We start from the raw sequence: 12,378 nt of genomic DNA on the forward strand, positions 1-12,378 counted from the left end.
CACAGCCCGCCCCCCACGGCCCCCCCCTCCCCTTTCCCTCTGTGTCCTAGTACGGCCCCCCTGTGGCCCCCCGTGGCCCGTGTCCTCCTCTCCGAGCCTGCGAGTCTCACATCACCGAGGAGCCGCCGTCAGCCTCATCCGTCCAGTGTCGCCCGCCTGTTGTGTGCTGAGCCGCCCCATGAGCCCAGGGTGGACTCTCTCCCTCCCCTGTAGGGTGAAGAGGAGGTGATCCGAACCCCTCATCTCCTGGTCTGTGCAGTGCCTCCCTGGCCCCATTCTCTGCCCCCGTCACTTACTGTGTGAGCCACCAGCAGGCAGACTTTGTGTTCTGTGCTAGGCATTCTTGAGGTCTAGCACAGAGGCGTCTATATGCTACTTCCTGGTGGTCCAGTGGCTAAGACGCCCCACTCCTGATGCCCCGGGTTCAATCCCTGGTCAGGGAACTAGATCCACATACTGCAATTAAGAGTTCCCGTGCTGCTCCTAAAGATCCCGAGTGCTGCAACAGAGACTGAAGATCCCTTGTGCCACAGCTAAGACCCAGCACAGCCAAATAAATTTTTTTTTTTTTTTTAATGAATGAATAGGGTTATTTTTGTGAATGTCTGAATACCCACTAATCTCTTCGCTCCTAAAGCACTGACCTTGCACTTGTGATATTTTCTTAGATTTTGGGTACGCTAGGAGCTGTATCCCACCTGTTGTATCTGTGTTTAAAGGGAAAACTTTTACTTTCACTGTTAGCTGTTTTCCGGTGAGGTCACGGCTGGCAGTCAGCTCAGGACAGGCTGGACGCCTCTGCCAGTTGCGTCTGCCTCTCACAGACTCTCCACTCAGCGTGTCTCTCTGTGTTATCTCATTTAATAGCTCACTCTGTTTACTGGCCTGTCCTTTCCCTGAGGACAGCCTTTCATCAGAAACCTCTGTCCCCAGCCCCGGAGGGACCCTAACTCTAACCATTAAGAGACTGTTGTTTTGTGCTGTTCAGACCAATCAATCAGATCATGTAGCTAATTTGGGACCATTCATAGCTTTCCTAAGTTATGTGAGAACCGTAGTTGAAGCAAAGAGGTGGGGGCTTTGGGGTATTTTTTTCCCCTACTGGTTATGTGAGATCTTAGGACCAGCATGTATTACTTTGGCAAACAGAAAAAGAAAGAGATAAAGACAGAGAAAAAGAGGAGGGAGAGGAGGAGGAAGAAAAGAAGAGAGAAGGAGGGAAGGAAATATGACTTCATGCAAGGCCCGCGGTCCAGGCCTTGCATGAAGACTCTCTGACCTCATGGTGCTTTCTGGAAGAAACCATCCTGATAATGGGGTCTGAAAAGATTTCTTAGTGCACACCTACCCCCGGGTCAGCACAACTGGGGCTTTTGTGGTGGCTGTTGTTAGTGAATACTGTGTCTGTAGCAGACTGAAATGCCCTCTTTGTCCATTTCAGATTCATTCTGTAGTCCAGGCTGTGTTGCTCCCCTCCCCTCCTTGCTGGCCCCTCAACACTCAATTCCTCTTCAGTTATTAATAAACGTGTTTTTATAAACATTTCCTGAACAGTAATTTTCCCACGTCTGACTAATACAAACTTTATATTGAAATTTTAAAGTTAGGAATTATAATGCATCTACCAAGATAATTATTAAAGATTACTTTGCAAAGTCTGACTGTGTCGAATTGGTTTAGAATTCTGCTGCTTATGATGGAAAAGGAGGAGGTGAAGAAGCCACACCTGTGAAAGCACTTTGGAAAATGCAAATCATTTTACAAATGTAACGTGATGTTGTTATCATCACTTGTGTCCGGTGGTAATGGGTTTTTGTCTCAGGACCCCTCTTTCCTTCCACTAAGGCATCATGAAGACTGTAGAGAGAATGGCAGTTCAGTTATTCTTTTTACCTCCTCCAAATATGGTGGGGGGAGGTCATTTCCACCAACTGTCCTAAAAATAGTTGCCAGATGAGTAACAAAATGTTTTGTTTTTAGGGAAAGAATATGGCAAAGCTGATGCAAGATGGCTTTATTTTGATCCAACCATCGTGTCTGTGGAAATTCTGACGGTCGTCCTGGGTGGATCTCTGGCACTGGTCCTCGTTTATGCCATCGTCAAAGAGAAACATTATCGGTAAGTGCTCTTCCCTATCCGGCTGGAAAGAGGAGAAACACCAGCTGTCCCGATGCCAAAGTGACATGTGGAGTGGATGACGACCACCGTTCTTTGTTAGATGAAAAGTGGAGTAGAAAATCATCTGATATAGCTTAATTTCGGATCGGTCAAAATAAAAAACACTAGAAATATGATGGTAGTGACAACCTCGATCCTGTATAGACAAGCACAGTGTTAGCAGCTTTGAGTGATTGGCCACCAATATTGTGGAAAATCAAAGAGTAGTTATTTTCATCCTCTGCCCCCAAATCATTCTAGAAACTTCTCTTCCACCTGTCACAAAGAGAAGTCTCTTATGTAATTCTGAGCTGGACATGCAAGATAGCAGCTTATAGAAGGTATGAGGAAGGCAGAAGAGTGGGGAGATGGAGGAGAAAGACGGCAGATTAGCCATCCATCAGTCAGGCCCTGAAACTGTGGGCTCCGCCCCCTCCCTCCATTTCCTTCCTCTCCTCCTTAGGGACAGGGTGACCTGGGACGAACAGATTGCTTTCCCGGGAATGAGTCCCAGGGAATGGTTTTAGACTCCTGTCAGCTGGGCACAGTGGCATTCCATTTCCACCATCTTGTATCAAAGAAGCCTGTGTAAAACTTTGTCATGAAATTTCAGACTTGAAAGAAACCTCAAAAGTCATTTAATGCACTTGCCCCCACCCAATTTTACATAGAGAGTTGGCAGGAAAAATTTCCTTCTGGGTGCCTTGTAGTTGTTCAGTCGCTCAGCTGTGTCCGACTCTTTGTGACCCTGCGAACTGCAGTGTGCCAGGCTTCCCTGTCCCTCACATCTCCTGGAGCTTGCTTCTGGGTGCCTTACATGTCCACGATCGTGGCTGTGGGTCTGCCACGTTTACCCATGCGTTTGTTATTTCAAACACTTTCACACATATGCATGGCTGAATATGCACCAGGCGCAGTGCTTTATCTGCACATCTCATTTAATCTCCACAATATTATTCGAGATGGTTGTCGTTTAGTCGCTATGTCATGTCCGACGCTACAGACCCCATGGACTGTAGCCTGCCAGGCCTCCTCTGTCTGTGGGATTTTCCAGGCCACAGGATTGGAGCGAGTTGCCATTCCCTCCTCCAGAGGATCTTCCCGACCCGGGGATTGAACCCCAGTCCCCTGCATTGTCAGGCGAATTTTTTACCACCGAGCCACCAGCGAAGCATTATTCAAGGAGGGGACTATTATTAGCCCTTTTCCAACAGGGGAGATTGGAGCTCATAGGTTCACATCCAGGTCTCTCTTTCGTGACTTCACTAAACTTTGCAAGATACCCAAGAGACCTTCTTTAACTCCGAGCATAATCTAGAGAGGGCGCTGTTGCTTCTCCAAGGAAAGTGTTTCTTCGTCGTGTCCGACTCTTTGTGACCCCATGGGCTGTAGCCCGCCAATTCCTCTGCCCGTGGGATTCTCCAGGCAAGAATACTGGAGTGGGTTGCCATTTTCTTCTCCAAAGGAAAGCATGGGTCTTCATCAGTGATCAACTTGCCCCATCAAGGGAGCTCCGTGCGAAACCTGAGTTCCCACTTCAGGGAGGTGTTCTACTGTGGGAGATGATGTTGGTACAGCTGGCAGTTTCATCACTGTCTCTTTCTCTCTAACAGGCATTTCGTACAGATTACCCTGTGCGTGTGTGAATTGTATGGCGGGTGGATGACCTTCTGCCCAGACTGGCTTATGGGAAGCCCCAACCTCAACACCAACAGTTGGCTCTACTTTTGGGTCTATCTGGTATTTTTCAATGGTGTTTGGGTTCTGATCCCAGGACTGTTACTGTGGCAGTCATGGGTAGAACTCAAGAAAATGCATCACAAAGGATCTAATTCACGCAAAAAGTTTCAGTGAATTTTCAAAGTCATAAACACTGTCAGCTTGCTTTATGAGATTGAATCCTTTTTTGTTGGGCCAAAATGTAATGCATTCCAGTCTGCGCTTTTCTTTTTCTATTGTCATTTTGGAACAACCTAATTGATTTCAGTGGAATCAATTTCAAATGGACTGTAAGCTTGATGAGTTTTTGCTGTTGTTGTTTTTTCCAGTTAAATGGCAATACAGGGAACAGAATAAGTTTTAAACAGAATAAAACACATTTAATTATATCCTTTTATGGCTAACATTAATTGTTCTACATTAATAAAGCCAATTATCATGAAATGCCATAGAGCATGTTATATTAATTTTTTATTTCAAAGAACTTGTTGTTGCTTCCACTTCTGATCTTCCCACCAGTCTTTTGGTTACTAAAGTGAAACCAGAAATGAAATGAATGCTTCTGTTTTGTGTTTGTACTGTATCAAATTTGTGAAGCCAACAAAAAAATGACAGTAGAAGGAGTTTATGAGTGGGTTAACTCCTCATGGGTGAACACTGGGGTTTCACGAACAGCTGATTAATTTATATCTGTTCTCTTGCAAGGAGGAAGATTTGAAATAGCTTACAAAAATACGATAAAAAGTAAATCAGGAAATAGGAACATAGGGAAAGTAAGAGTGAGAAATAAGATGAAGGCAAAGTTAATATGCAGAAAGGCATGCCATGACGTCGTGTGTCATTGATACAAGTGACACATGGTTTGACGTTTACCTTCAGTACCAAGAGGGAAGCACCGCCACACGCTGCTGCAGGAGGCGCTTTTTTGGCAAATGTAGCAGTTCTGTCGGGGGTGGAGGGCGGGTACTCAGCCTAACTGGTCCAGCACCTGCTTTTCTTAGAGCCTCGTAGCTCACGGGTGTATTCTCTGCCTAGGAGGCTTGCCTGGCACATATGTATGCCGGGCACTGGCTCGGCCGTCGTGGATGCTGTCACTCAGCTCAGCCTTCATTCCGCCTCTGCCTCGGTTTCCCCTTATCGTGCCGAGAGCTGCAGTTACGGTCCTGGAGGCCAAATTGGTTTCACCTTTGGAGGTATTTGTGAGAGGTTTGAAGGGTGACACATGGAGACCGTTTTCAACGGTTCCTTTTCGTTGTTGTTTTTCTGTTTTCCGGTGACAGGGAATGTCCATGGAATTCTCCTGCTTAAAATACCTAGAGTAATCGCTGTTTTCTAGGCTTATATCTTGAATGATACTTGACTACGATATTTGTTGAATACTGAATGAACATGGGCAAGTATGCTTGAGGAATATTATATTAGCACATTAAAGACTTTAGAAGTTCTGCAGTAAAGAAGCGAGATTAATTTGTTAAGCCCAACTTTCCCCAACATATATCAGACCACTTTAACAAGTGGGATGGTTGTTTCATGGAACATCAGGTAGGGGGAAGCTCTGAGTAACAGAGTCCAATTTTCGTGGGATTAAAAACAAACCAGTAAATAATTAAAGTACCATTTAAAAAAATGGCATTTGGTATAGCATTCTAATATTTAGGGGAAAACAGAAAGATATTCAAGTCTTACACAGAAAACAAAGACAACTATAAAACACTGAGAGAAGTTAAATAAGACCTAAATAAGCAAGAGAGATATGCCATGTTCATGGATTGGAAGGCTTAATATTGTAAAGAAGTCAGTTCTCCCCAAATTGATCTATAGATTCCATGTAATCCCAATTAAAATCCCGACAGATTTATCTGTTTGCCATTTGTTAAATAAGTTGATTTTAAGATATTTTATGGCACTGCAAAGGGCCAAGAAGGCTAAGACAACATTGTGAGAGCTCAGAGCCGGAGGACTCACTCTACTAGACATTAAGTCTTAGTATAAAGCTGCAGTAATTACGGCAATGTGGTGTTGGTACCGGAAAACCAGTGAGTAGACAGACCCATGAAGCAGACTAGAGAGACCAGAGACAGACCTTCCTGTATGGACTCTGGATTTAGGACGAAGGTACCACTGTAGAGCGATGGGGAAAGGATACTCTTTTCAGTAAATGGTGCCAGGTCAGTTGCATATCCATGTGGGGAATATGAATTTTGATCCTTACCTCACACCATGCATAATATCAACTCCAGGTGAATTGTTGATTTTAATATGAAAGGCAAATAATAAAGCTTCAAGAAGAAAAAATAGAATATATCCTTTAAAAAGATCCAAAACCAGTGATAAGTTTGACTATTTTAAAGTCAAGTGTTGATACTTTGGATTATCAAAATCCACCATTAAGAGAAAAAAAAGGAAGCCAGAAGGTGGAAGACATTTGTAGTACATATAGCTGACAGAAGACCCATCCCAACGAGTAAATCAATTAGACAAAGACATGCAATTTAATAGAGAAAAGTTGATGAGATAATCTGACTAAATACTTCACAAAAGAGAAGGGATTTGGGGGAATGATAATTAAGGCCACAAGATGTTGCTGTGTGCTGCTGTGGTTGGTCACTCAGTCATGTCTGACTCTTTTCAGCCCCATGGACTGTAGGCCACCAGGCTCCTCTGTCCATGGGGATTCTCCAGGCCAGGATACTGGAATGGGTTGCCATGCCCTCCTCCAGGGGATCTTCCCAACCCAGGGATCAAACCCAGGTCTCCCACATTACAGGCGCATTCTTTATCTACTGAGCTACCAGAGACCTGTTAAAATGGCTAAAAATGAAAAGACTGACAATGATGAGTGTTGGTGAAGACGCAGAACCACTGGACTTCTCATGCCCTGCTGGTGGAATGTAAAGTGGAAAACTGTTTTGAAGTGAAACTGAACGTGTGCATGCCCTAAAACCCAGCTTAGGTATGCTTCACAGAAGTGCTTACTCTGTGCACCAGAACGGCAGCATCATTCATTATAACCCTAACCAGAACCAACCTAAATGAATAAACTGTGGTATATACATATAATGGACTGTAGGTACATACAGTGAAAATTGCAATATGAAAACTTAACAACCTACTTCTCATAATAACATGGATACATTGCACAAAAATAGTTATAAGTAAAAGAAGCCAGAGCAAGAGGGTACATATTGTATGATTCAATTTCTGTAAGCTTCAAAAGCAGATAAGTAGGGGAATTCCCTGGCGGTCCAGTTGGTTAGGATGCCTTGCTTTCACCGCTGAGCTGGAGGGTTCAGTTCCTGGTCAGGAACTAAGATCTCACAAACCACACAAGGAAAAAAGTATTAAGAAAAAAGTGTAAAAAAAAAAAAGAAAAAAGTGTATACATGTCAATTCCCATCTCTATGTATGAAAGAAATAACTAATGAGAACAAAGAACTCTATCTACATAGAAGGAAATCCCAAAAAAGAGGGGATATATGTATGTATATAGCAGATTCACTCTGCTGTACAGCAAAAACTAACATTGTAAAGCAACTATATCCCAATAAAAATTAATTTTTAAAAAAATGGATAAAACTGTGGTGTTGGAAATCAGGACAGAGGTTGCCTCTGGGGAAGAGGGTGGAGATAGTGATGGGGAGAAGTCACGAAGGGGCTTCTCAGATGCTGGTAATGTTTTATATTTTTCATTTGAGTGGTTGTTATAATTTGTGATAGTTCATTCAGCTGTACCTGTATGAATGGTGTACTTTTCTCTATGTATGTTACACTTCAACTTAAAAAGTTTATTTGTTGAGATTACTGGTATAAAGACCTGAAAAATGTCTCTCCCAGGTCCTCGTGAAGAGAATGCTGTGTCCTTTGCAGCAGTTTGAGAACGACTAGGGCTGTTCTAACAGTGTCCCCAACATGGCTGAAGGCAGGATGCCAGAGAGAGTCTGGATCAGCCTTTCTATGAGGGATTACTAGTTGTTTCCAGTACTTTGCTCTCTGCTGATCTGGCTCAAGCCACGGGTAAACAGAATAGAGAAAGATGGACGGGCTTACATATCATGCAGGCAGTCCTAAAAATACTGAGCTTTTGCTGAGTATTGGATGGGAGAGAAATGGAGGTTATAGACTCTGACAGGACCTTGGGGGACAGATACATTTTACTGCCAAGTAAGGACCTGAATCTTTCAGCCCTTCGGTGAATGGGAAGGATTGGTGTATCCCTATGAAGTCTGAACAGGTCACTGTGACAGGGAGCTAGGGGCAAGGTGACACAGGTAATACTGTATTTCATTAACTCTAAGATAGATATTTTCCACCCACATTTTAAAAATGAGAATGCATTTTACAGCTCATGTGTCATAATTGAGTTGGCCGTGTTTTTTGTTTCAAAAATATAATCATCTATAATTGATTGCATCTTGAAAGTGAAAGTCGCTCAGTCATGTCCGACTCTTTGCGACCCCATGGACTGTCCAGTCCATGGACTTCTCCAGGGCAGAATACTGGAGTGGGTAGCCATTCCCTTCTCGAGGGGATCTTCTCAACCCAGGGATTGAACCCAGGTCTCCCACATTGCAGGTGGATTCTTTATCAGCTGAGCCACCAGGGAAGCCTTATGGCATCTTAAAGTCAAATAAGTCACTACCTTCAAATTGTTCCTCTCTTCAAGTGTGAATATGTCCAACTACTTGGATTCAAATATGTCTTAAGTCTAAATTTTACTTCGGACCTTAGGAATCATTTACTCCAATATCTGCCCCACCCCGCAGCCCCGTTCCATCACATTTGTTCCCTAGGAGCTGGCCACAGAAGGCATATTTTGATGATTTGTCTATCAAATGATTTGCAATGAGTTATGAATTGCTTATATTAAAGGCAGCTAGATTCCTGCAAACCCTAACCCTAACCCTTTCTCAGTGTTTACACCATAAATTTCCTCTGCGCACTCTTCCTTTCCAAGTAATGCTGAGGCAAATATCAGCATAATCCATCCAAAATCAGAGTCTAAATGATGATGTTTTCTTGTATTTAATTATGTCAGTTCTACAATCCTAAAGTGCTAGCACTGAGGCTTTAGGAAAAGTCTACAGGCTGCAGCATTGTTCAGTCGCTGAATCATGTTCAACTCTTTGCAACCCCATGGACTGTAGCCCGCCAGGCTCCTCTGTCATCCACCATCTCTGAGATTGCTCACGTCCACGTCCATTGTGTCGGCGATGCTATGTCAGTTCAGTTCAGTTACTCAGTTGTGTCCGACTATTTGCAGCCCCATGGACTGCAGCACCCCATGGGGTCGCAGAGAGGCTATCTAACCATTTCATAAAACTTTGTCCAAAAAAGGCTTGACGGAAACCAAAATGCACAAAGTTTGGAGAAGAATCCTTTGTTTTCTTTCTTTTCAAAGTATTCTGAAAATCCATGTACCGTTGTTCGTTATGAAAGCTTGGATCTAAAAATAATTTATAATGAGAATAATTGGATAAAGCTTTGAATGAGAAAGGTTAACTGTTGCTGTCCTTACTCTTGTAAAACTCCCTCAAGGTCAATAAACACCCTGGCAGGCCTCCTCTACTCACTGTCCTTTTAGAAACTCTACATCTTTCCCTTTCCACTGCCTTGACAGTCTGGCTGACCCAACATAACAAAACCACTGCTTCACTGTAGGATGCAGATTACATCCATTAATTCATATTAAGGTGCTGGTAACTGATAGTGGTTGGATGTATCATCCTTCCCAGATGTTTTTGCATTAAAAAAAATACAATTGATCCATGCCTGTTGATAAAAATGGAAAATCCAGATAAGCAAAAAGAAAAATAACCCCCAGTATCATCAGACAGAATCGCTATTACAAATTTAGTTTCCATTTCTCAAGCTGTTGCCGTGCATGTATTAACATAGGTGGGAGAGGATACTTTTAACATGTGAAGAAGGGTTTTAACCTCCCCGCTCCCTTCCTCTCTCTCTCTTGCCCCAGATTTATCATCCAGGAACTAGCAGTATACTATACTTGTCCACACAGAACCAACTGGATAGAATTACAGAACATGCCCCCATCCTTGAGAAATTCATGCGCTCACAGAGGCTGATAGGTAGCAGTTATCATTTATTTTTGGAAACCAGTTTCCTTAGATGTTTATGTCCACACAGATCAAGTTGACATCTTAAAATATTGGATTGGCCACCTCCCAACTCTTCAAGGGAGGGATCAAGTGTGCTGAGCGTGCTGCAGTGCTGGGTTTTAGGTGTTTAATCCCTTCCCCTTTGGAAGCCTCTCTCAGTCCCCCAGTCAGAAGAGGAGGACTCTGCATACTTGTAGCCCTTGTCTGTGTCACTTAAGTGGCCTCGTATTGTTTTGTTATTTTTGATATCCACCTTCCCAGCTGCACATGGGCCCTTCAAGGCCACGCTTAGAATCTTAGAATCATATATTGTTTAAAGGGGCCTTGAGCGGGGAGTAGGGGAGGATGAATTGGGCGATTGGGATTGACATTTATACTCTTCTATATATAAAATAGATGACTGATGAGAACCTACTATGTGGCATGGGCAACTCTACTCAATGTTCTGTGGTCACCTAAATGGGAAGGAAATCTAAAAAATGGATGTGTGTATATATGTGTGTGTGTGTGTGTGTGTGTGTGTGTGTATAACTGAATCACTTTGTTGTACAGCAGAATCTAACACAACATTGTAAAGCAACTATACTCCAATAAAAATGTTTTAAAAGGGGGGTGGGGCCTGGGTAGGTTCAGTTCACACACAAGGAAACTAAGGCTCAGAGAGGTTGGATAACCTGCCCAAGTCCACATAGCTTTTTAGTGAACTAGAACCTAGGTCACTTAAAAGTACTTTTAGGGACTTCCCTGGGAGTCCATTGGTTAAGTCTTCACCTTCTGATGCAGTGGGTGCAGGTTTTATCCCGGGCCTGGAGCTAAGATTCCATGGGCCTCCTAGAAAACATAAAATGAAGCAATTTTGTAACAAGTTCAACAAAGACTTAAAAGATGCTCCACATCAAATAAGTACTTTTTCAAGTCCAACCTGTTAGACATGTTGCTGGAAGCCTGCAAGCTATGAAAACCGTTTAGCTGTGTGGATTTTTTTTTTTAAACATTTCCAAATTTTAGTCCCAGTTTTTTTTTTTAAATTTTATTTTATTTTTTAACTTTATTGTATTGGTTTTGCCATACAAAACCAAATGAATCTGCCACAGGTATACACGTGTTCCCCATCTTGAACCTTCCTCCCTCCTCCCTCCCCATACCATCCCTCTGGGCCGTCCCAGTGCACCAGCCCCAAGCATCCAGTATCGTGCATCGAACCTGGACTGGTGACTCGTTTCATATATGATATACATATTTCAGTGCCTTTCTCCCAAATCATCCCACCCTCTGGATTTTTTAATGGTCAAAAAAATTCAACCTCAGTACATTTTTGATCATCTGGGTCTATTCCTTATACTTGAGGAGCCTCTCAATTTCATTGTTCTGTGTTTTTAGTTAAAAAAATAAGTATTTTGTCTTGGCCTCTCGTTTTCTGATTTGCTGTTTTGTGCTGAAAGGAACCATGCACAGATTTTTGGCATTTCTTGGTTACATTCTGGGAGTTGGACTGCTTTTGGTCCCAGGGCTGCTGGAGGTGGGGTTGGTGCGATCTAATCACTAAGAACTGGAAGCAGGGTCTCACTCAATTGGGTCGCAGGAATTGGGTGGGTCTCATGTGCGTCTGAGCGCCCACAATTTGAACTGTCTTGGTAAAGTCATTGCCTGTAGGGAGACGGGACTGCAAGTTCATGCTCCCTGCAACAGCGACATCTGGCGGCCGTGGGGGTAATTTGAGAGGCTGATCTGTGGGTTCTGACGGGATGCCCTGATTGTATTTATTAATAGTAAAGCAGTTGTCACTGTGGAAGCCACTGCCCTTTCCCAGGGAACCCCGTTTCCTCCCATGACACGCCCACCTCTAACCACCCCACACCCAGGACGCACCTGCAGCAGCTTCCTGCCTCCTGGGGCCCCTCTCCTCCTAGCCCCACTGACTGCCTGGGTGCGAAGAAGTGGACTTGGGCCATCTGGCAAGGGTCAGCCGCCTGCGGCCATGGTAGGCCAGGCCTGGCCTGCGTTCTGGAGCTTGAAGGCCAGTGATTTACTGCCCGCTTGGGCATCAGGTGGCTGGGGTATTTTTAGTGTCCCACTCTGGAAAGTGTCAGTAGTTCACTAGCCCGAAGTTCTGTGTAGAAAGGGTTCTGTGATCATGATTGAAATCTGTACACTCTAATCCTGCCTGCCTTGCTTTTGTTGTCGTTCAGTCGCTCAGTCGTGTCCGACTCTGCGACCCCATGCACTGCAGCATGCCAGGCTTCCCTGTCCTTCACCATCTCCCGGAGCCTGCTCAAGCTCATGTCCATTGAGTCGGTGATGCCGTCCAACCATCTTATCCTCTGTCGTCCCCTTCTCCTGCCCTCAATCTTTCCCAGCATCAGGGTCTTTTCCAATGAGTTGGCT

At 43.9% G+C, this 12,378-nt stretch overlaps 1 protein-coding gene across 1 annotated transcript in view; it reads left to right on the top strand.

Moving 5' to 3' along the window:
- EBPL (emopamil binding protein-like) overlaps positions 1–4,323 on the top strand; it is a 9,698-nt gene extending 5,375 nt beyond the window's left edge. The window contains exons 3-4 of the mRNA XM_010835682.1: positions 1,981–2,119; positions 3,772–4,323. Of these exons, the coding sequence (XP_010833984.1) occupies positions 1,981–2,119; positions 3,772–4,012 (380 nt within the window). The 3' untranslated portion in view covers positions 4,013–4,323. The remainder of the gene's footprint in view (positions 1–1,980; positions 2,120–3,771) is intronic.
- Positions 4,324–12,378: the final 8,055 nt, after the last annotated feature.

The sequence above is a fragment of the Bison bison genome, unplaced genomic scaffold (assembly GCF_000754665.1).
Source record: "Bison bison bison isolate TAMUID 2011002044 unplaced genomic scaffold, Bison_UMD1.0 scf7180017864048, whole genome shotgun sequence".
NCBI classification, from domain to species: domain Eukaryota; kingdom Metazoa; phylum Chordata; class Mammalia; order Artiodactyla; family Bovidae; genus Bison; species Bison bison.